This window comes from Sinocyclocheilus rhinocerous, unplaced genomic scaffold (assembly GCF_001515625.1).
Source record: "Sinocyclocheilus rhinocerous isolate Xijiao unplaced genomic scaffold, SAMN03320098_v1.1 scaffold730, whole genome shotgun sequence".
NCBI classification, from domain to species: Eukaryota; Metazoa; Chordata; class Actinopteri; order Cypriniformes; family Cyprinidae; genus Sinocyclocheilus; species Sinocyclocheilus rhinocerous.
In genome coordinates this window covers 47,517-68,963 of record NW_015670605.1, presented here as the reverse complement: position 1 = coordinate 68,963, position 21,447 = coordinate 47,517, and the positions used below count along the sequence as shown (strand labels likewise).

At 35.6% G+C, this 21,447-nt stretch overlaps 2 protein-coding genes across 13 annotated transcripts in view; one reads left to right on the top strand and one right to left on the bottom strand.

Moving 5' to 3' along the window:
* LOC107734278 (leucine-rich repeat flightless-interacting protein 2-like) overlaps positions 1-12,467 on the top strand; it is a 33,211-nt gene extending 20,744 nt beyond the window's left edge. For 5 of the 12 annotated variants that reach the window (XM_016546191.1, XM_016546190.1, XM_016546194.1 and 2 more), the window contains 15 exons: positions 1,395-1,460; positions 1,615-1,728; positions 2,238-2,282; positions 3,182-3,316; positions 3,656-3,727; positions 5,811-5,981; positions 6,209-6,301; positions 6,615-6,707; positions 8,241-8,342; positions 8,840-8,972; positions 9,081-9,130; positions 9,217-9,337; positions 9,767-9,846; positions 10,792-10,896; positions 11,146-12,467. In XM_016546191.1, the coding sequence (XP_016401677.1) occupies positions 1,395-1,460; positions 1,615-1,728; positions 2,238-2,282; positions 3,182-3,316; positions 3,656-3,727; positions 5,811-5,981; positions 6,209-6,301; positions 6,615-6,707; positions 8,241-8,342; positions 8,840-8,972; positions 9,081-9,130; positions 9,217-9,337; positions 9,767-9,846; positions 10,792-10,896; positions 11,146-11,256 (1,491 nt within the window). In that variant the 3' untranslated portion in view covers positions 11,257-12,467. The remainder of the gene's footprint in view (positions 1-1,394; positions 1,461-1,614; positions 1,729-2,237; positions 2,283-3,181; positions 3,317-3,655; positions 3,728-5,810; positions 5,982-6,208; positions 6,302-6,614; positions 6,708-8,240; positions 8,343-8,839; positions 8,973-9,080; positions 9,131-9,216; positions 9,338-9,766; positions 9,847-10,791; positions 10,897-11,145) is intronic. The other 7 variants (XM_016546195.1, XM_016546198.1, XM_016546199.1 and 4 more) reach the window with 5 other exon arrangements.
* Positions 12,468-12,979: 512 nt separating this feature from the next.
* On the bottom strand, positions 12,980-15,764 carry LOC107734286 (DNA mismatch repair protein Mlh1-like). Its single transcript, XM_016546209.1, has 8 exons — positions 15,519-15,764; positions 15,154-15,278; positions 14,644-14,752; positions 14,459-14,522; positions 14,180-14,312; positions 13,896-13,988; positions 13,684-13,795; positions 12,980-13,314 (listed from the first exon to the last, which is right to left on the bottom strand). Exons 1-6 carry the CDS (start codon positions 15,599-15,601, stop codon positions 13,954-13,956), a joined length of 549 nt encoding a protein of 182 aa, XP_016401695.1. The 5' UTR covers positions 15,602-15,764; the 3' UTR covers positions 12,980-13,314; positions 13,684-13,795; positions 13,896-13,953.
* Between the last annotated feature and the right edge of the window lie 5,683 nt (positions 15,765-21,447).

Sequence of the window (21,447 nt, the reverse complement as noted above, 5' to 3'; positions counted from 1 at the left end):
TGAACTTACTGAACTTACTGTTTATGGGAAAAAAAAAACTTAATAAAACTACAGTGAAGAAGGGACTGAGACTGTTCAAACTGTTCAAAAGTCTGTGGTTGGTAATAGGGGTGCGCATTTTACTTTCACTTTCAAATTAGTGGCAATTCGGCGTCAATTGCTTGAATGCAACAACAAAATACAACGTCAAACTCACTTTAGCCTATATATAAAACAGAACTTTTATTAACAAAACAAATAAAAATACACCATGCTATAGGGCAGGCTATGCCTAATATAAAAGAACAAATAACTTACATAGTTAAAATAGGTAGCCTATACAAAACTGGAAATAAGTAGGCCTAAGCATGTATAATATATAACCAAATAAATAAGAAATGTAGAAAGTTTATTAGCAAAACGAATAAGAAAGCTTGGAGGCACGGCATACACCTTGATGACAAATAAAATAAATAAATTACACAAAGTTTAAATAAAGTAACTATAAAAAAAATCTAAATGATGGTGGGGGTCGGTGCCGTGGTGGACAAGTGACGTAACCGGTGTTGCGGCTTAATAACAGTATCACCGTCAGCACCGTCTATCGCGGCAAGCCTAGTTGGTAAGATGTTTTTGAAAGGATTCTTTTATGTCTGCCAACTATGTTCTGTTTTAATATTTATTAGAATGATATTTGCAATATCATTCTAATATGCTGATTTTGCTGTTTTAGAAACATAATTGAACGGTTTAAAAAGTTGTGCTGCTTAAACTTTTTGTGGAAATCATGATAATATTTGAATTTCTTTGATGAATAGAAGGTATAAAAACAGCATTTATAAATTATACATTTCTTTACTGTCACTTTTGATCAGTTCAATGCATTCTTGCTGAATAAAAGTATTAATTTCTTAAAAGAAATCTTTTAAGCTTTTGAACGATAGGCTTTTGAACGATAGGGTATATGGAGACCGAAATGTCATAGAAACATGAAGGTGGGCCTTTTTTTTTGGGATTTGTGCCATCAACATCTGGGTCAAAGAATGAAGCCAACATGGTTGATGTAGTATGTCCAGAAATGTGTTAAAACGTATAATTCATTAAATTCAGTGCATGATCTGAAAGTATAAAAAATTGGAAGCCTTGGTGGTGTTTTGATGGTTTGTTCTCTGAAGGTGGGGCAGGAATGCCACCAGTGTTTTTATTTCGCATGTGGTGCATTTGTCTAAACATCTTAAATCGCGATGACATTGTTCGATGTCTTGTCACCAATACATATTAGTGCTATTAAAAGAGTGACTTCTTCATTGAAATGGTTGCATGTTCTGCTTAACAGTTATGACAGATGGGTTTTGGTTTCTTTCCTGTGCAATGTGCGTTTCTTCTTTTGAATCATCCTCTTTTAAACCTTTCAGTCATCCTCTGATGACGATTCTGGCAGCACTGTGTCCCAAAGTCGACGTGGGAGAAGGGATAGTGTGGTGAGCCAGAATAGAAACTATGACCGCATATCTAGTGTTCAGACAACACAACCACATATTCTATTTTCATCAAAGCAGTAATATATAATAAAAACATTTCCACTTTAGCTTCTTATTTTTTCGCTTTCCCATGTTCTTGTCTGTCTATGTGTAGTTGTCTGATTTCTCTGATATCTCTGAGACGGCTGCTGATTATTTCAGCCGCTCTAATCGCAGGGGCAGCATTGTCTCTGATCTTGATGATCTGAGCATCCCAGACCTGGACAGTGTAAGTCAAGAGTCAAGACATGCATGAAGTATTAACCGATGTGACACATTCACTAAAGAGCACTGACTTGAAGGGAAGGGATAGTTCAGTTATTAAAGTTGGTTTACTCTGCATGGCTTGATACTGTGTAAAAATTGCAGTAAAGTTGACTCTACTGGACTTTGTTTAATGACTGCTTTCAGGAAGGTATACATATATTATTCCTGTATAAATGCATCTAACTGTTGCGTGTGTATCTCCTTTGGTTGGTCAACATTTGTTTTCAAAATAGAGAGTTTTGGTCTGGCTGGCTGGAGCACTGATACTGATGATTTCTGGTTAAATTGTATGAGTTACGTGGCAAGATGTGTGCCTAAAACATGCTACAGCAAGTAACATCCCACTAATTTGTTTTCTTTTTGTCTGACTTTAAGATGAAGGCAAAACCCAGTTAATGGCCTTTCAACTTGCAACAAGTATATATTTATAAAAGTAACCAAAGAGACGTATGGTGTTTTCTTCTTTTTCAGCTCGATGAGAAATGTGACAAGCAGTTTACAGACACCTACAGCCGGGTAAGAGGAAGAGAGGTCATTTTCCACTTCCCTGTGTTGTGATATTTGACACTAAATTAAGAACCAAGTTAATGTTTCTCTTCTCATTAGGGGAAAGTTAGTCTGTATTTGGATAATTGTTTTCAGTCAATGTTTAAGTAAAATTTCCAGATATCTAGAGCAGGCTTAAGTGATTTATGTTGTTGTTGTCATCATTAAATACACTACTATTTAAAAGTTTGGGGACAGTAAGGATACATTTAATAAAAGGATACATTCAGGAAAGATACATTAAATGAATCAAAAGTGTCATTAAGGTTACAAAATATTATATTCCAATTAAATGTTGTTTTTTGAACTTACTATTCATCAAAGAATCCACAAAAAAATATTAAACAGCGCAGCTTTTTTCAACATTGATAATAATTAGAAATGTTTCTTGATTAGCATATTAGAATGATTTCTAAAGGATCATGTGACACTGAATAATAGAGTAATGGCTGCTGAAAATTCAGCTTTGCTTCACAGAAACAAATTAAATGTTAAAAATAAATGTTATTATTATTGTTATATTAAATTGTAATAATATCACAATATTACTGTTTTTACTATATTTTTGATCAGATAAATGCAGTATTGGTGAGCATAAGAGACTTCTTTCAAAAACTTCAAAAAGAAATCTTACCGACCCAAGTATCAATCATTAAAACTCTTGGTGATGCACAGTGGCCCCAACAGTATTTGGATACTTCAGTCACATTTGGTAATAATAAAATATCTAACCATGTTTCATCTGCAAATTTGCTACATTTTCTCAGAACCTAATTTTTTGCGAATAAAATTAACCAACCTGTGTTAAGGTTGTTGAATAATTTTTTGATTCATTGTTTATGGGTGTTTTGTGCTCTCATTTCCTCCAGCCGTCCTCTCGATGTACCACCCCGGCGCTCTCCGCAGCTGCCCTGGCATCTCTGGGAGGCAGCAGTTCTAGAAGGGGCAGCGGAGATGCTGGAAGCATCATTATGGATGCAGAAGCTTCTATCGGCGAGTTAAAGGTAATTTTGTTGTTTATTTGCATTGCACAAACTGTAATACAGATTTCTCAGGTATTTTTTGAAACAAGATGAATATACCTGCCTTTAAAAATATTTTGGCTGAGCATAGAGCATCATACTTTCCTACTGAATGCATCTGATCTCAGGGAATCCACTTGTGTTCATTTCACAGTTTTATTTGTGTTTGTTAATGCTTTCGTTTCTTTCCTCTTTATCTTTGAATGCCTTTGGGAAGCTATCTCCCTCTTTGTGTTTGTATGAATGTACAATCAGAGGTCACCGCTCTGACCTTCAGTGAATGCCAAACCTTTCCCATGATTCATTCCTCCATCTCAACAGGACATCTATGATCTAAAGGACCAGATTCAGGATGTAGAGGGCCGATACATGCAGGGTCTTAAAGAGTTGAAGGTAGAGGGTCCTGAGCTCAACGCACGCCTTCCCTCATTCTGCACTAACACACCAGGCTCTTCACACTTCTTAGTCTGAAAGCATGAGCCTTGCATGAGTCTTTCACTTAGTACATTAGCTCTTTACAGTCACGTTTAGCCCACAGTCATGTTGCATGAAGACTTAATTGCTCCAAAGAGCCAAAATCACATGGAAGGCTTCTGCTTCACTCCCAACTGCTGTTAAAGGATTAGTTCACTTCCAGAATAAAAATTTCCTAATCATTTACTCACCCCCATGTCATCCAAGATGTTCATGTTTTTCTGTCTTCAGTCACAAAGACATTAAGGTTTTTGAGGAAAACATTCCAGGATTTTTCTCCATATAATGGACTTAAGTGGTGGCCAACAGGCTGAAGGTCCAAATTGCCGTTTCATTGCAGCTTCAAAGGGCTTTACATGATCCCAACCGAGGAATAGGGGTCTTAACTAGCGAAACGATGTCATTTTCAAAAAAAATAAAATAAAATTTATATACTTTTTAACCACAAATGCACGTCTTGCACTAGCTCCATGATGCACGTCTGCAAATTCGCGCATTACATAATCACATTGGAAAGGTCAAGTGCGATTAGCTCTTCATCTGTGTACTCCGGTTCAGAAAGGTAGAGTAGGCTGAAAAACTCCATCTCATTTTCTCCTCCAACTTCAAAATCATCCGACATCGTTGTTTTACCTTTTTTTGTAAAGGGCATTTGACTTTCTTTGCACGTTCGCTTTGTAAACACTGGGTAGGTACTTCCGCCTACATCACGCATGACCTTTCCAACGTGACTACGTAATGCGTGAAGTCGAGCTAGTGCAAGATGAGCAGTTGTGGTTGAAAAGTATATACATTTTTATTTTTCTAAGAAAATGACAGATCGTTTTGCTAGATAAGACCCCTATTCCTCAGCTGGGACCGTGTAGAGCCTTTTGAAGCTGCATTGAAACTGCAATTTGGACCTTCAGCCCGTTGGCCACCATTGAAGTCCATTATATGGAGAAAAATCCTGGAATGTTTTCCTCAAAAACCTAAATTTCTGTGCGACTGAAGAAAGAAAGACGAACATCTTGGATGACATGGGGGTGAGTAAATTATCAGGAAATTTTTATTCTGGAAGTGAACTAATCCTTTAATAAAGAAGATGGACAAGGATGCAGACTGCACACATTTAATCAGCTGTAGCTGTGTAAAGAATTTCAGTGTTTGTCCAGTTCACATTTGGAAGTTGGAGACCCTGCTTTGAATATCCTGATATCAGTGAGACTGTGAAGGAACTGTACATGAACAGACAAGGGTTAATGTGACATAGACATAAATGTTCCTTCTTATATCTAATGTCATATATTATTCAGTGTTAAAGTCAACATGAAATGCTGCAAACAACCTATTTAGGGACTTTATCTATTGAGAATTGATTGGATTGTTAAAAAGTTGGCATTACATATACTACTGTTCAAAAGTTGGGGATTAGTAACATTTCTGAAGGATCATGTGACACTAAAGACTGGATTAATGGCTGCTGAAAACTCTTTGCCATCACAGGAATAGATTAGAAATAGATTCAAATAGAAAACAATTATTTTATTACAGTTTTTTTCTGTATTTTTGATCAACTGAATGTAGTCTTGGTGAGCATTATAGCATAAACAAATCTTTAACGACCCTAAACCTTTGAACAGTAGTTTACCTGGATGGGACAAGTGATTGGAGGGAAGGAGCCGATAAGAGAAAGTCATTTCAGAGGTGGAGCAAGTTATTACCTTTTTAGGACAAGTTACAAAGAAATGTGGACAGTAAGACCAGGAACATGCATTTAGTAAGTAAATGGGACCATTTTGATTTCATGTTGACTTTAAAATTTCTATCTGACTTTATTTATAATGTTTTGTATTACACTTTCACTTTTTCAATTTTTACCTGTACATCACATTTTGATCTAATCTTCAGTGCAGTGGTCAGTGTGTGCTTTATTTGCCTGTCATTACATTTTGTAGTGGTTTTGTAGCATGTAAAGCTATTCAAGTACTTTTGTGTGAAGAATTTTTCTCCCTTTGATCAGGATTCTCTGTCGGAAGTGGAGGAGAAGTACAAGAAAGCCATGGTATCCAACGCCCAGCTAGACAACGAAAAGGCAAACCTCATCTACCAAGTGGACACACTCAAAGACGTCATCGAGGAGATGGAAGAGCAAATGTCAGAGCTGCACAGGGAAACGGAGGAGAAATCAAAGGTGCTTATAATAAATTATTATTTTCTTGAAAACTGTTTTGATTAATCTGACAAAAAAAAAAACATTGTATGGTCCAGCTGTCTTATTGCCACAATGCACAGACCCAGCAGATCGTGAATGCCATGTATTGTCAGCAGTTCGTTTCTGATACATTTATTAGATGTTGGAACCCTATTCAGAAGCTTTGGCAGATTATGATGTGAGTGTATTTTTCTTTTGATTGACAGGAGTTAGAGCGGCAGAAGCACACATGTTCAGTCCAACAGCACAAACTAGAGGACATGAAGGAGGGAATTCGTCAGCGAGATGAACTTATCGAGGTAGAACCCAGAACAGAAATGGTTTATCAACCACAAATTAATTTGAAGACATTAGAAACATTTGCAATAGACGCAATGTTTTAAAAGCTTTTGCAGAATAATCAATTACAGATGATTTGAAGTCTTTGAGTGAAAGTGTGCTTTATGTTCTTCGTGGTTGAAATGGGAAGGTTCAGAGTCTATATCATTCACTTTCCCCCATTGAGATCCTCTTGTTTTCTTCCTTCATATGTTCTGTCTCATCGCTTCTTTGTTGTGTCTATTTTGAATCTGTCCTTTTTCCCCTTCTCTGCTTTATTAAACACATCCCCAGGAGAACCAGAAAATTCAGCAAAAGCTAGATAACCTCACGAGAGAGGCATTTGACCTGCAGGAAACTGTTAACTGGAAGGACAAAAAGATTGCGGTAGGACGGTTTAGGAGATGCTGCTTGGATTGACGGCGAAAGACTGATCAAATTAACTTTTTATTCATCTCTTAGCCATCTATTAACTTTAGTTTTGCCAGGTAGCCTTATTCATATATGTATATAGCAGTGATCCTCAAATCTGGCTCGTGAGATCCACTTTTCTGCAGAGTTTAGCTCCAACCCTATAATCAAACAAACCTACCTGTGATTTTCCAATGATCTTGAAGACATTGATTAGCAAACTCAGGTGTGTTTGATTAGGGTAGAGCTAAACTCTGCAGGAAAGTGGATCTCGCGAGCCAGATTTGAGGATCACTGGTATATAGTATCATCATTTTTACAAAGGATTGATGTGTGGCTAATGCATGTAAAAAATTTAGACATCTGGATCTTTTTCATAAAAACGAAAATATATTTGCATCAATTTTTGTTTGAATGGATTTATGCACAATGTATGAAGAAAAAAAAAGTTGTAAATGCACAGTGCTGCTCTCTGCTGGTATCCCATGAGCCTCAGCTGTGTACACCAGAAGTGCTGGGTACCACACAATAGTTTTCAAAATTGAAGATACATAGTGCATGAAAATATATTACATCCAGAAGATTGATTAGTTTTACTTTTGGTATACTCACTTCTGCATGAACATCCATGAATCGCTCAAGAAGATTGAAAGAAAATAACTATACAGAGCTATATAACTAATAACATCATTCCTTCACTTCCTGCACTGTTCATCTGTCAGCATGGTCTATTTTCATCCTGCCATCTGTGACTAAAGCTAAGGCTGGGCAATATATGAAATATTTGTGATGGTCAGTATCATTCTTATTGAAAGCTGTCGAAAACATGGCTTGAGATGGCTTCAAAAAAAGTTAAATTCAACGCAAACTGTAATACTGTATAAGATTTTTATTCAAACTGAATAGATAAATAAATCTAGGCTACCCGCTGCCGTTTTCAAAGCACAATGCAAAACTGACATTTCATTCACTGATGGCTTCAGTGCTAAAACCGGAAGCGCATATACTTACTTGCCGGCAACCCGCCAAAATAAAAGCCTGCTGATTTTAAGTTTGAAAATGATGAAAATTAATCAAAGTAAATATTAGCATTTTATTTTTAAGTTTACTATAAAATAGTTGTATTTGTATTTAATACTCCCATTTATTTTAAAATATAATAGTATTATCACACTTTATTATTTAGTTTATTATTTTATAAAAATAAAAAAAAACTAAATAAAGTGCAACAATATTATCACTACGATTAATTTATTTTTTTGTAGTTGTATTTAATGGGCTACACTATGTGCAGTGTGAGGACCAAACCAAATCTCCAGGTTCTCTCATGAGAACCAGGCTGAAAAACGTATGTGTGCCCCTGTGTGTATATATATATAATTTATTTATTTATTTTTAAACCTATATTGCCCAGCCCAAACTGAAGGCCGTGTTCATTGTGTTTTCTGCTGTCTCTTTGTCTACTTTTCTCTTTACTCCTCTCTCTTTTCCTGCCCTTCGTTTGGCCAGGCGTTAGAGAGACAGAAAGAATACTTTGATTGCATTAGGAATGAGAGAGATGAGCTCAGGGATGAGCTGGCTGACCTCAAGGGGAAAAGCCGAATGGGAGAGGTACGTCCTTTAAGTGCTCCTGCACAGGATGAAAGCTTGCCATCAGCACTGTATAACAACAATAAACAGATCGTTTGAATGGAAAGTTTTTGGCTTGCTGCCTATATATATGTTTTCTCTGCATTTTACTGGCCATGTAAACACTGAACTTTTGAGTGTGACATTACAATAGTTTTAATTAATTTGAGCTACTTTATCTGAGCTGATTTATTGACTATTTTCTTGCGTTGCCTGCCGTCTTGGATCTTTGTTTTCCTCATTGAGCCCATCACAGTGCATTTTGGGATGGCGTTCTCTTTGAAGGAAACATGCAGAAGGCATCTATGCCTTCTATGTCAGAATCGCAACTATGCTATTGTTTCAGGATGTTTTGAGTTGTCACTCAAAATTTATGTGTCCAAAAGAGGAGTGACAACTGTACTGCAGTGTGTATGTGGCCAGTGTCCATTAAAAAGACTTTTATACTTTAATTTATTGTGACCCTTCTTCTCTGGCAGAAACACGGGCTGGTCATCATACCCGAGGATATGCCCAACGGAGACGTCAGCCACGAGTCCCCTACCTCAGGCATCACTGTGGTCACACAAGAGGCAGCGCAGGTGCTGGAGTCAGCGGGAGACGGACCTTTGGGTGAGTCTCCAAATACACTGTCAAGCTTATATATATATATATATATATATATATATATATAAGGATGAAACAATGGCATAATGCTTGTTTTCTGTGCTCATACCCCAGATGTAAGACTACGAAAGCTTGTGGATGAAAAGGATGAACTTTTGTCCCAGGTATGATTGTACATGAACTTCATGAAGTGAATCAAAATGGATTATTGGCATAGATGAGTTGAAGTGACACATATGTGCTCTTTTAGATCAGAAAACTAAAGATGCAGCTGGAGGAAGAAAGACAAAAACACTTAAAGATCGACAGTGTTTACACAGAAGGAGAGCGAATGGAGAACGGCACTGACCTGCATTTCATCGAGATGCAGAGTATGACCTGTGAAACATGCTACGCACACACTGAAGTCTCCATTAAAGGGATAGTTCACCCAAAAATGAAAATTTGATGTTTATCTGCTTACCCCCAGGGCATCCAAGATGTAGGCGACTTTGTTTCTTCAGTATGTCTTTGGGCGCGCGCACGCCATCCGGTGCGTGAGGTGTGTACGCGCTCTGGCGCAGTTTACGCAAGCGCCGGAAGTGGTTACCATTGCCATGCATTATACGACTGATAGACTGCGGTTAAAGTTAAAAATCATCATATGTGTTCTACTGAAGAAACAAAGTCACCTACATCTTGGATGCCCTGGGGGTAAGCAGATAAACATCATATTTTCATTTTTGGGTGAACTATCCCTTTAACATCCTTCACATTTACCTTCACATGTACCATGCTGTAATACTGTCTGTTTCCTGTAGGGGACGCCAATAGACAGATAAGTGAATACAAATTCAAGCTTTCAAAGACTGAACAGGAAATGGCAACGATGGAACAAAATGTGAGTTTATAATTAGAACATTATAAAGTTATTATAGAAAGTAGATACCCTAGAAAGTATAACCTATATAACAATAGTATATAACAGTAGTATAACATGTAACAGAAATATTATTGATGTATAATTTGCACAGAAAAATGAAGCCTATTTAGGACCAATAAGATTTTTTAGGGTTGTGACAGTTTTAAAGCAATGACAATTTTTTCATGTCCATGTTTTTCCACTTTTTTAGTTTATAAAGAAAGAAGTCTGTTTGATCACCAAGGCTGCATTTATTTGAACTAAATACAATAAAACACAATTGAAAATATATATTTTTTTATTAGAATATATTTTAAAATAAAGTAATTTAGTCCTGTGGTGGTAAAGCTGAATTTTCAGCATCATTACTCCAGTCTTCAGTGTCACATGATCCTTCAGAAATCTTTCAAAAATTCTGATTTGCTGTTCAAGAAACATTACATAAAGCTGCTCAATATTTTTGGTGAAAACTGTGATGCATTTTTTTTTTCAGGATTGTTTGATGAATAGAAAGTTAAAAAAAAAAAAAAAAGGTTTATTTAAAATAGACATTTTTGTAACAACGTAATACTGCCACTTTTGACCAGTTTAATGCATCTTTGTGTGTGTTTATATATTAGTTTTTTGTGCAATTCCCATTATTTTCAGTGGTGATTCACATTTTATTACCTCTTACTGAGAATTTTAAAAAATCTAAAATTATTTTTTTAAATAAAAGTCAAATTGTATTTGTAAGAGGCAATTTATACATTTAAAATATTAATTTATAAATTAAAAATATGAATCACTAATTAAATACAATTATTTTTAAATATTGCCACTTTTTGATTGATTGATTGATTTTTTTATAAATAATTGTTGTTAATGTTAAAAAATTATTGAATATTAGCATAACTGTTGTATTTTTTTGTACGTGTCTTTCAGGTAAATAGACTTGAAGGACAGGTGTCCAGATATAAATCTTCAGCAGATAATGCAGAAAAGATAGAAGATGAACTGAAAGCAGAGAAAAGAAAACTTCAGAGGGAGGTATGAACCCAACACTGAAGAAACTTGCCGTTCAAACATCTCTGATACTGACCTATACACATATCACACATTCAGGGTTCCCATAATCATAACCTCTGATGTCTGGTCCTGGAAAAGTCATGGAAAATATCTGTTAATTTAAAAAAAATAGTACCTGATGCCAAATCCAAGAGTAGAGAAAATCAAACTCTTCTCATATTAGCAGTCACAGAAAAGAGTCATCCTCACACATCTCTTTTCCTTTTGTAGCTGCGCACAGCCTTGGACAAGATCGAAGAAATGGAAATGACCAACAACCATCTCGTAAAGCGTCTGGAGAAGATGAAAGCAAACAGAAACGCTCTTCTGTCCCAGCAGTGAAGAGAGACTCTCCAACACCTTACAGTAGGACACCAAAAACAAAACTGCAGGCCCTTTACCTTCTTTCCTTGCCTCTCGTGGTAAAATACAGATTTACACCCCACTAAGGCAACACTGTGAGGGAGGAAGCCTCTAAACCTTTTCTGAACCTGAGAATATTGTACTTCTGTTGGTTTTGTTGTTTTTAAAAGCTTGGTACATCACGGTAGCCGTTGAGGTTTCACTGCTCGGACCGGGTGCTTTTTCCCCCTCCTCTTTTGTAAGTTGCACGAGTATAAAAGCGCTTTTTAAACTGTAAATCGACATGACTGCAGGGCCCTCGACGTCCATGTAAATGCTTACACAGCAATGTGCCTTCACAGGGAGGACGAGGGTTATATATATTATAACACTATACAGGAAAAGCATATATTTCTACCGGTACAAAAAACATTAATGTGTTTAATAAAGGGTACAGCCACGAGTTGAACATTATAGAGAATTAATCATGTCTGCTATGGTTTCAATTAAGTATTTTTGTTTTGTTTTTCAAATATTTAAAATATTTCTTGAAAATAAATGTGTAAATGAATGCAGTATGAATGGGTGGGTGATTCATGAATTGTGATTGTTTGCAGGGCACATTGAATTTTGTTAGGGTTTTTTTTTTTTTTTGGAAGTGCTTTGTCATAATGGACTACATCAATTTTACACTAAATGTAATGATTTTAACTCCCAGTAAGAGACCGATGTTTCTACTGTGACATTGTGAGATTTCAGATTCAAGTCCCAAATGCCACTTGATGCCTTTCACGATACTGTTGTATTCAGGTTTGGTGCAACTTTTTAATCACACTAGAAACCAATTGTTTGACACTTCATGCGCACAGTGATTGTGACTAAAGCAGCTGCAAAGTATACTGTAAATAAACTGCACAATTTACAAACTAACCTCTCTCAGTAATTATTTTTGGACTTTAAGGTGAAGTGTAATTTCTACACCACAGAATTGCAATCTGTTTGATATAGCCCAACATAACAGCACTGGCTCAACCGATGGCCACATGCATGTAAAAGCAGCCTTTAGTGCACACTATAATTAATGGAAATAAAAGAACATTATGCAATGTTAAACATTTCAAACATTAATATGTTGCATTTACACATTGCATGTTTATGTTAAAGGAATAGTTCACCTAAAAATTAAAATTTGCTGAAAATGTACTCATCCTCAGGCCATACAAGATGTAGACGAGTTTGTTTCTTCTTGGGAACAGATTTGGAGAAATGTAGCAATACATCACATGCTCACCAATGGATCCTCTGCAGTGAATGGGTGCCGTCAGAATGAGAGTCCAAACAGCTGATAAAAACCGTTAAAAAGCCTTGATGGACTTGTTTCTTACAAACACAGCTTTTTCAACATTGATGGACTGGAGTTGTGTGAATCATTGTGATGTTTTCATCAAATGTTTGAACTATGCAGAACTATTGAGTGAAATATTCCTTTCATTTTTGCCATTCAGGTTGGTGCCGTTAGTGGTACAAAATGACATACTTCACTTTAAACATTATTTTGAAATGATGTTCTTGTTGATGTGTTTGATTTGGCATCTAAATCACACTTTTGGATTTATCCAATTAGCTTTGGATAAAAGCATCTGCCAAATGCATAAATGTGTAAGTGCATTACGGTATTAAAGACAGTAATGAAAACTGTTGTTTAATATTTCAAAATGGTCTTTTTTTTATTCATTTGCAGTACAAATATCTATACATTCTTGGTTTAATGTTAGCTAGTCATCTAAAATAATATGACAGGCTGTTTATCGCTGTCAGTCATTTTGAGTTAGTCAGCTGACCCACAAAACACAGCCATTTTTGATAGTACAGCATTGAAACCACAGGACAACAGAGTACTAATATTCAGCATCTTTCAAAGACTTTGTAGAGTTCAGGCAGTCTGGCGATCTGCAGAACACTGCCGTCTTCACTGAAGTGTTTTGGAGGACTGAAGAGAGAGCGGAGGGCTTTGAAAAGCACATGCAGAGATGAGCTGGCAGTGGAAGGTGGAGCATCCTACAAATAATTAACACATTAGTTAGTCTCTAACATAAAAATCATTTGGGTTTCAGTCGATTTTCCTATTAATCAAAGATCACTGACATAAACCTCAAAAAACCTGAGTGCATTATGTTCAGAATAGCATATTATATTTCTATTGCAGTTTGTGCAATATATATACAAACCCAATTCCAAAAAAGTTGGGACACTGTACAAATTGTGAGTAAAAAAGGAATGGAATAATTTACAAATAACTTCCACATCATTGCATTCTGTTTTTATTCACAATTTGTACAGTATCCCAACTTTTTTTGGAATCGGGTTTGTATATGCATACATTTACCCAAAATTATGTCTGATTTTTGTGTGTAACATTTGAACTACCTGCGGCTCTTCTGCATCCGGCTCCAGTGTGTATTGCTTCCTTATGGAATAGAAGTGACTGCATTCTATGGCGACTGCATTCTAAACATTCCTTCTCTCGATCCCAGTTCACCTGCAGTATCCATCAGTCTTTTAGTTGCATCTGGATTTGATTTTTTTAACCAATGCCCATTATATACAAACTCCAATAAACTACAATTCAAAGTGCTGACCTCAGTGGCTAAACGCAGAATGAACATGGGAAGTCCCTTCATGGCAGGAGAGTAATTATCAAGCAGCATTGGCAGACCAGTCAGGTTCCCCTCCTGTAAAGAAATGCATCAGTTTTGTAAAAGCAATAATCAACAGTGATTTTTTTTTTTTTTAAACCATAATTAGACAGGTTTTCTAGCAACAACCTTAGGTAAAATAAATACAGCCTCTTGAGCTTATTGTGAATCAGTTATACTGATGTAAGTTTAGTATGTGTCACACATCTATTTCCAGAGAAAAGTACTCTTCCAGCATTTCTGCTTCAGGAAATCCACGATATACTGAGCCAGTCCTTCTTTTGGACTGTCCTCCTCCATCCATCCACTCTCCTCTGAATCCAGAGCCAACATGGCCAAATCATAGAGCGGAGCTGGATTCTAAAGAAACACAACTTTAGTTTTTAATCTGTTGAATGTATGTGATGTATCATATAGTTAACAGATTGTTTTCAATAAAAATACATTAAGTTACATTAATTAAAAAAAACATGTATTACAAAAATAAAATGAATGCAACAACACACCGACAATCGAAGGACCCCGAAATGGCCAAAATCGTAGATCAAAATTTGATAAAACAGCTCCTGGCTGTAGAAAACAGGAGAGAGAAGTAGGTTTGTTGACACACACGTTTTAAAAATCAGTAGAAAATACTTGAATAGAATCAACTTCAAAAGCATAGTCATGAATGGACTGATGTGGTTCTAACCTGAGTTTGGTTGTATTGAGCGGGTAGAGTTTGGTCTGGTGCTGCACTAGAGTCCATTGAGGATTGACTGAACCTACAAATGAGTGATTCTGGAGCAGATCCTGTAAACCTGTGGAGGACACGGCACTCTGAGCGCTGCTGAACTGGACAACAATCAGGTCAACACTAAATGCATTACATTAATGTTTACACTACCATTAAGAAATTAAATATTTGTATTCAGCAAGGATGCATTAAAGTGATCAAAAGTGACAGTAAAGACATTTATAATGTTATAAAATTGCTATTCTGAATAAATTCTGTTATAAAAAAAATTATGTACTGGAGCTTTCACAAAAATATGAAGCAGCACAACTGTTTTCAAAACTGATAATGAGAAATGTTTCTTGAGTAGCAAATCAGCATATTAGAATGATTTCTGAAGGATCACGTGACACTGATAACTAAATATAAGGTAAGTAAGGCTAAAATTTCAGTCTGTTCTATTTCTTGAAGTGGATATTGTTTAACCTTTGTGAGTTTGCTGCTCAATATCTTGCCGGGGCTCCTTTATGCTGGTCAGTTTAATGGCGCGTCTCCTGGGTAGAGAGGCGGCCGTCAAATCCTCCTTCACCTCCCCAACATGAGACCTTTTCCTGAAAGACAGATCGAAAAAACAACAGGTTGATCTCTGCTTGGAAAGAGTACATAGAAGTGGAAGTAGAGAGGTTAATGACTGGGGCTATTTTCTCAGTACAGACATGTTGGCCAACTTTAACCATTTAATGTCAAATAAAGGTATTCTTCTCAAAACAGTGTCATCATAAAAATAGCAACCTTTACTATAACAGAAGCCCCACACAAAACTCCTCAACAGCCTGTTTTCTGCATTTCACCTTGGTGGTGCTTCATGGGGAGGAGGTTGACTGTCTTGTCTGTTGATCCTTGGTGTCACGCGGCTCCAGAACATCAAGAGCATTCAGCAGCTCGGAGTCGTCTGGCTCTGCTGGACCTTGAGCGGCAGTGGAAGAGCTGGAGGTTTTATCTGACCTGCTCTGAGCAGCAGACGTTGAGGCTGATAAATAAGTCATTTATCCTGATTCCAGTGCCGTTGTCCTGAATCAGGATGAGCTTTAGTCCGCCGCCTTTCACTGTTATCTGGATATTTGTGGCCTTTGCATCCAAACTGAGGGTTTAAAACAAATATTAGTGTCTCATATTGTGTAACATGCAGTTGTTGACATATTAGGGTCATTTCACATAACAGTTTGTGGTCCTTATTCATATGAACAAATTTGCTTTAACAATGAACAGCTGGTGCCAAAGTTTATGATTAATATAGATTAATAGCTGCTGCTGTACATATTAGTATTATTGTTATTATTAGTATTGTGTCGTTTTTGTATAATTTTAATATTTTAGTACCATTTATATACTACTGTAGAATTTATTTCACAGAAAAATAATAATTAGCTTTTATTTTTATATTTTCAATTAGTTTTCATTGATTTAGTCATTAATAGCATTAATTTAGTAATTGTGTTACGTGCTTTTGAAATTTATTTTTACATTTATTTATATTTAGCTTTAATTAAATTTTGTACTTTTAGTACTTCAAGTAGTTGCCAATATAAGATATTTCTCATTTTCATATTAAGTTTTAAGCATTTCATTTAACGAAACTATTTTAATAGTTTTTGTTCAAGTTAGCAATACCAACACTGAAGCTAAAGAAAGAGCTTTTACATTAAACGTGAGTGTTTATTAGTGATATGTAAAGTCGTGCCAGATAATAATGTACAATAAAGTGGCATCACACCAATCATTAGTAATCAATAAGCGTCATTATCTATTAGTGACTATATTAGTTTTTAGTCAGTACTTGTTTGTTTATTGGTGACGAACCTCTGCGACACCAGTTATTAGGCATAAATTAATAAAATCTCATCAGACAGAAGTTATTATAGTGGTCAATAAATGACTTGTCACCAGGTCTCACGTGCGAACCGCGGAACTTCTGGCGCGAATGGCGAGCGCCCGCCTCCCGAATGCTATGATTGGCTGGTGGAAGAACTGCATCCGCCAACGTCACTCCTGGAGTGCCGTAGTAGTAGACCCAAGTTGTGTCAGAAGCTGCGGGGTCAAGATGAACCCTGAAGATTGATACTACTAAACAGTTTTAACCAGTCCATGTTCTAATGTGCATAACTGAATATATATGTATAAAGGTGTGTTTTAAATTTGTCTTTCATGTGTGATAGCTCAGGCAAGTTTTAATCACTACACGAACGACAAAAGCCCATTTCACACATACAGTCTTTACTGGTAAATTAATTACCGTTAAGAGATCATGTGTGAAGAGGACCTTTTAAAAAATACCTGTTAAGTCATTCTAGCAATTTACCGGTATGAGAAGTTGTAAAATTACCAGTAAATTACCGGTATTGCTCTGTGTGAATGCAAAACGAGATTATCGGTATGAGCATGTACAAATTCAGAACGCGCTCACTAAAATGAAAACATCAACAAAAACCGCATATACCTTATATGGTTACAAAAACACCGGGATTAATCGTTTCCGGTTAATGATGTCACTGAATTTACTGGTATTTTGAAACTGATGTGTTAATGGTGCTTTACCGGGAAAAAGATGGAACGTTGCTGCTTGTGTGAACAGCGCAATTTTGTATTTACCGGCAAAGTCGTTCCGGTAATTTTACGGCAATTTACTGGTATTGCTGTGTGAAAGGGGCTAAAGACAGTAACAGAAATGGATACTTAAATATCGCAACACCATTTGCATCTGTAATTTTTACCCCTTTCCGCAGTTATGACCAATCATTATTAAACGTAACTTTTTAAGCCAATCAGCTTTTAGGATCACTTGGCGTCATCATCAGGCCCGCTCGTGGTTTTGAACTCAACAGAATTAGTAGGCTATGTATCCAAATGAAAAACAAAAATTAAAAATATTCTAAACCAACTAAACTCCATTCATTACAGTATAATTGTTAATATTGGTCGGTATGTGGACCCATTGCTTGAGTTGTTCTTTTGGTTTACTATATTGACAAGTTTAACATTTTACAAAATTAAATGGTCAGGCCAATCCATTTTATTATTTTTTTTTTAATTAAATGTAAACATTAAATCAAATACTGATTTTGTACAATGTAAATTATTATTATTTTTGTAGCTGTTGTTAAATATGATATTGATAGATAATCTCTTTCCTCTTTTGTGTTGTTTTTTTATAGTCTAGTTTTTTTCTCCCTTTTTTATTTTTTGCATAAATTAAACTTGGTAACATGTTTATTTTAGTCAATAAATGTAAAAAATTTCTTAATATAAGCAAAAATAATAAATTGGAAATACTTCATACAAGAAAAAATATTGATTATTAATTGATTATTTTAGTTTGTAAACAAGTATAAACTTCAAGTGAATGTAAAGTCCCCATTATGATAATGAGGACTTAGTTTTCTATATTTTATAGAAAAATGCTTGTGTGTCAGTATTTAAAGGGCTAGTAGATGATGCTTGTAACGACCAGATACACTGGAAAAAACAACAACCTCAAAACCATTTATTTCTATGCATATAGTCATGAATCTTTTCAAATGAACGGGTTTTGGTTTATATGACTTCACTTTATCTTTTGATGACATGCTGAATACTGACATGAAACCTGTTGGAAGTTGACTGTTGTATTGACTTCTGTTGAATAACTGAATGTGTCTGGTATAAATGTAGAGCTGTTGCTTTCATTTAATGGTAGCCTTCAGCATAAATTATGCATATGTGGTTTGCAAATGGCTGGTTTGGTAAGGAAACGGGTAAACAACTAGTGAAATACTGCTTTGTGTCAGCTATTTTAGACAGTTCATGCTTGTGGAGAAGGTACTGTTACCTCCACACCACTGTGTAAACTGTCCATTTATAAGAGGTCTGTTGATGTGCACATTGTGATTCACTTGCAAAATAATATCCCCGAAAATGTTTATATCCTTTAGATATCATCAGATTTAATTATGAATCCAAAATATAATAGGCTATTATAGTTTATTGTTCGAAAGACTGAATGCTTTGTCATAGCAAAGGAAAACGTCTTTTTTTTTTTTTTTTAAGTGCATATCTATAGGGAAAGAAATCGCTTTCAGACTATCATAATGTTTTATGGCGTTAAAGGGAAAAGTTTTGAACTACTTCAACTATATAGCATCACAAAACAGCCAGCAGGGGGCAGAAGACAAGAGTGATTGTGTAATGCTTTCTGGTTAAAGGGAAGAAGCTCGAGATGATCCAGTTCAATACAATTTCTTTTACGAAAGAGATATAATTCTGTCCTGAGTGTACCGAGTTATCTGGTTCACACAGCTGACAGACTTATTTATTCAATGAGTCATAGACCACAGTGCAAGCATGCAGCCTGTCTTATATCATTTTTGTTTCATGAATCTGTCTTGTATCTTTTTTTATGTTTCATGAATATAGGAAGGTATATTCTGTGTTAAAACAGTTTATACATTTGGTTTAGCTTCATTTAATGGTCTTCAGACATTTTTATAAAGTAACAAACAAATTTGACAAATCATGCATAAATGAAAATGAAGTAATCTTTTACTCATGTAACCCCATGACCTACTTTCTTCTGTGACCACACAAATATATTTTATTTCTTATAATGACTTTTCATTATCCTCATGTCAATTACATTGATCAGTTCTGGAAAAATGGATAATAATGAGCTACTGTACAGTACAGGAGTCACATCAAGTGTTTCCAGCTCATCCACACTTCATTTTGTTCTGCAATCCTGTGGTTGAGCTCCTCACAGTCTTCCTGCAGCTAGACAAATATGTTTTTTCTCGCTCGCTCGCATGTAGGTATGTGAGGAATTTTGTTTCTTTGTTCTCTCATATTTTGAATGCAAACTTAAGTAATACCTGAAACCAGTTCTCTTCCTCTCAGAGTTGAGCTGTAAATCTTTCTCTTCAACACTGTCCCATGTTTGCTGCATTGAATTCACACTGAACCTTTTTACAAGCCTGTTGAATGAACAGCTCTGACCAATGCTGAACAAGAAGCTATGTGTGCAACATTCCCTGTCAGGTCTCTCTCACATGGTTTCTCTAAAGCTTAACCTGTTAACTAGATTTGCTCTATTCTGTCTCTATTATATGTCTCTATTCTGCATTGGATTAAAGGTAGGGGTTAAATAAAAATTATTTTTACTTGGTACAATTTATCAAAGGGGAATTTGTGGGTTTCTGGACTGGTTCCCCAAATGAGTTGCAGAAAATCAGGAATCCGAAAGTCCAAAAATCAATATAATTACCTCATTTGTCAGTCACAGCCAGCTCATATTTAGCCAACACTTGTTTAGACTAATCATATGCATATTTATTTCTATAATTGGTGCTTCAAGCAACCTGGATTTGTTTACACACAGTATTAAGGTTGATGAAGGCCTATAACCTGAGAAGGGAAATGCCATCACATTATTTTATGAGGTGTGCTCTGTTAAGTCTCATCTGTCAGTCTGTGTTTCTTTCTGCTTTCACCCTTTTGTAGGTCTGACCTGATATTTTTAGTATGGAGGAAACTTCTAGAGAGGTGTGTATACAGTATGTATAGTATGAATAGGTAAAGTGGGACACTTTCTGGTAATTTGTCACTAGCATTGTATTAAAAGATGACAAATGGCTTAGCCCTTCACACAGTTAAATTTTGAATAGCTAAAGATTACTAGTACACTATAGAGGGAAAAGAAGGAATTATACAAAATCTGAGCATCCCAAGTTATCTGTATTCATCTGCATGTACATAAACACTTGCACACCTGAAATATAAAAATAAGAGTTAAAAATAAAAGGGGGTTAATTATATACAATGATCTTTACACAAATTAGATTTTTTTTCCCAAGAAGTACATTTTCCTCTAAGTGCAAAATTGGTCACACTTGTAACACAGCTAGTCTGAACCTGCTGATATGCTCGGGTTGTAAGTGTTTCCTTTTTACGTTGTTTAATATATATATATATATATATATATATATAAAATTAATCATTTTAATGTTTAATCTGTTAATTCAATGTCATCTGGTTATCATTTCATCAGACCCCCAGGTTAAGAACCATTGGAGAAGTGTATACTTTTATGATGAAGAGAATTGGTAAATTGAGAAAAGAAGCGGGCCGAGCACTGAACCCTGAAGCACCTCAGATTGGTTACATGATATGACTTAGACACCCTTCCCAGTAGCTGCTCATGAGGAAAAATGCAAGTGCAGGTAAGAGTGTTAGAGAGAATGAACAGGGACAGAAGAGATGGGAATGTTTTTCAGACCTTGTTTCTTCTGTCCTTATGTTTTAAACTTTGATATAATATTTCCACTTTATCTAAACCAAATTAATGTAGTTAAGAATTCCTACTCTGTAAATTGTAAATGAGTGTAAAGAAAATAATACTGTTGTTGCTTCCTACCCCACTGTTAATTTTATTTTAAGCATTTTTTATTCAAAATAGGTGATAAAATACACACAAGGAGATCTCCTATTCAAAAGTGCAAACAAATTGGAAATATTGAACCAAAACATAAAATGCCTAGATAGAATTGTGTCAAATATACACTGGCCTATTTTATGCAGTCTTTGTGAGCCAAGTACTTTGGAAAGTTGTTACAACCCTCCCCTTCTAAACAGTAATGATCATTCTAGTTTTGTTGTTTTGTAAAAACTTGTGAGGATGCTAGATATCTAATTTTATCTATCATGACACCCTGCTGATTCATTTCCCTTCCATTAACATGTCTACAAATCAAA

Excerpts from the sequence above, each read along its gene's own strand:
- LOC107734286 (XM_016546209.1), bottom strand. The coding sequence starts at position 15,601 with ATGCTCTTGATGTTCTGGAGCCGCGTGACACCAAGGATCAACAGACAA. Across the intron at positions 14,313-14,458 it reads TCGGGGTCCTTCGATTGTCG|AATCCAGCTCCGCTCTATGA; the intron begins GTGTGTTGTTGC and ends GTGTTTCTTTAG. Across the intron at positions 13,989-14,179 it reads GAAGCAGAAATGCTGGAAGA|GAGGGGAACCTGACTGGTCT; the intron begins GTACTTTTCTCT and ends ATTTCTTTACAG.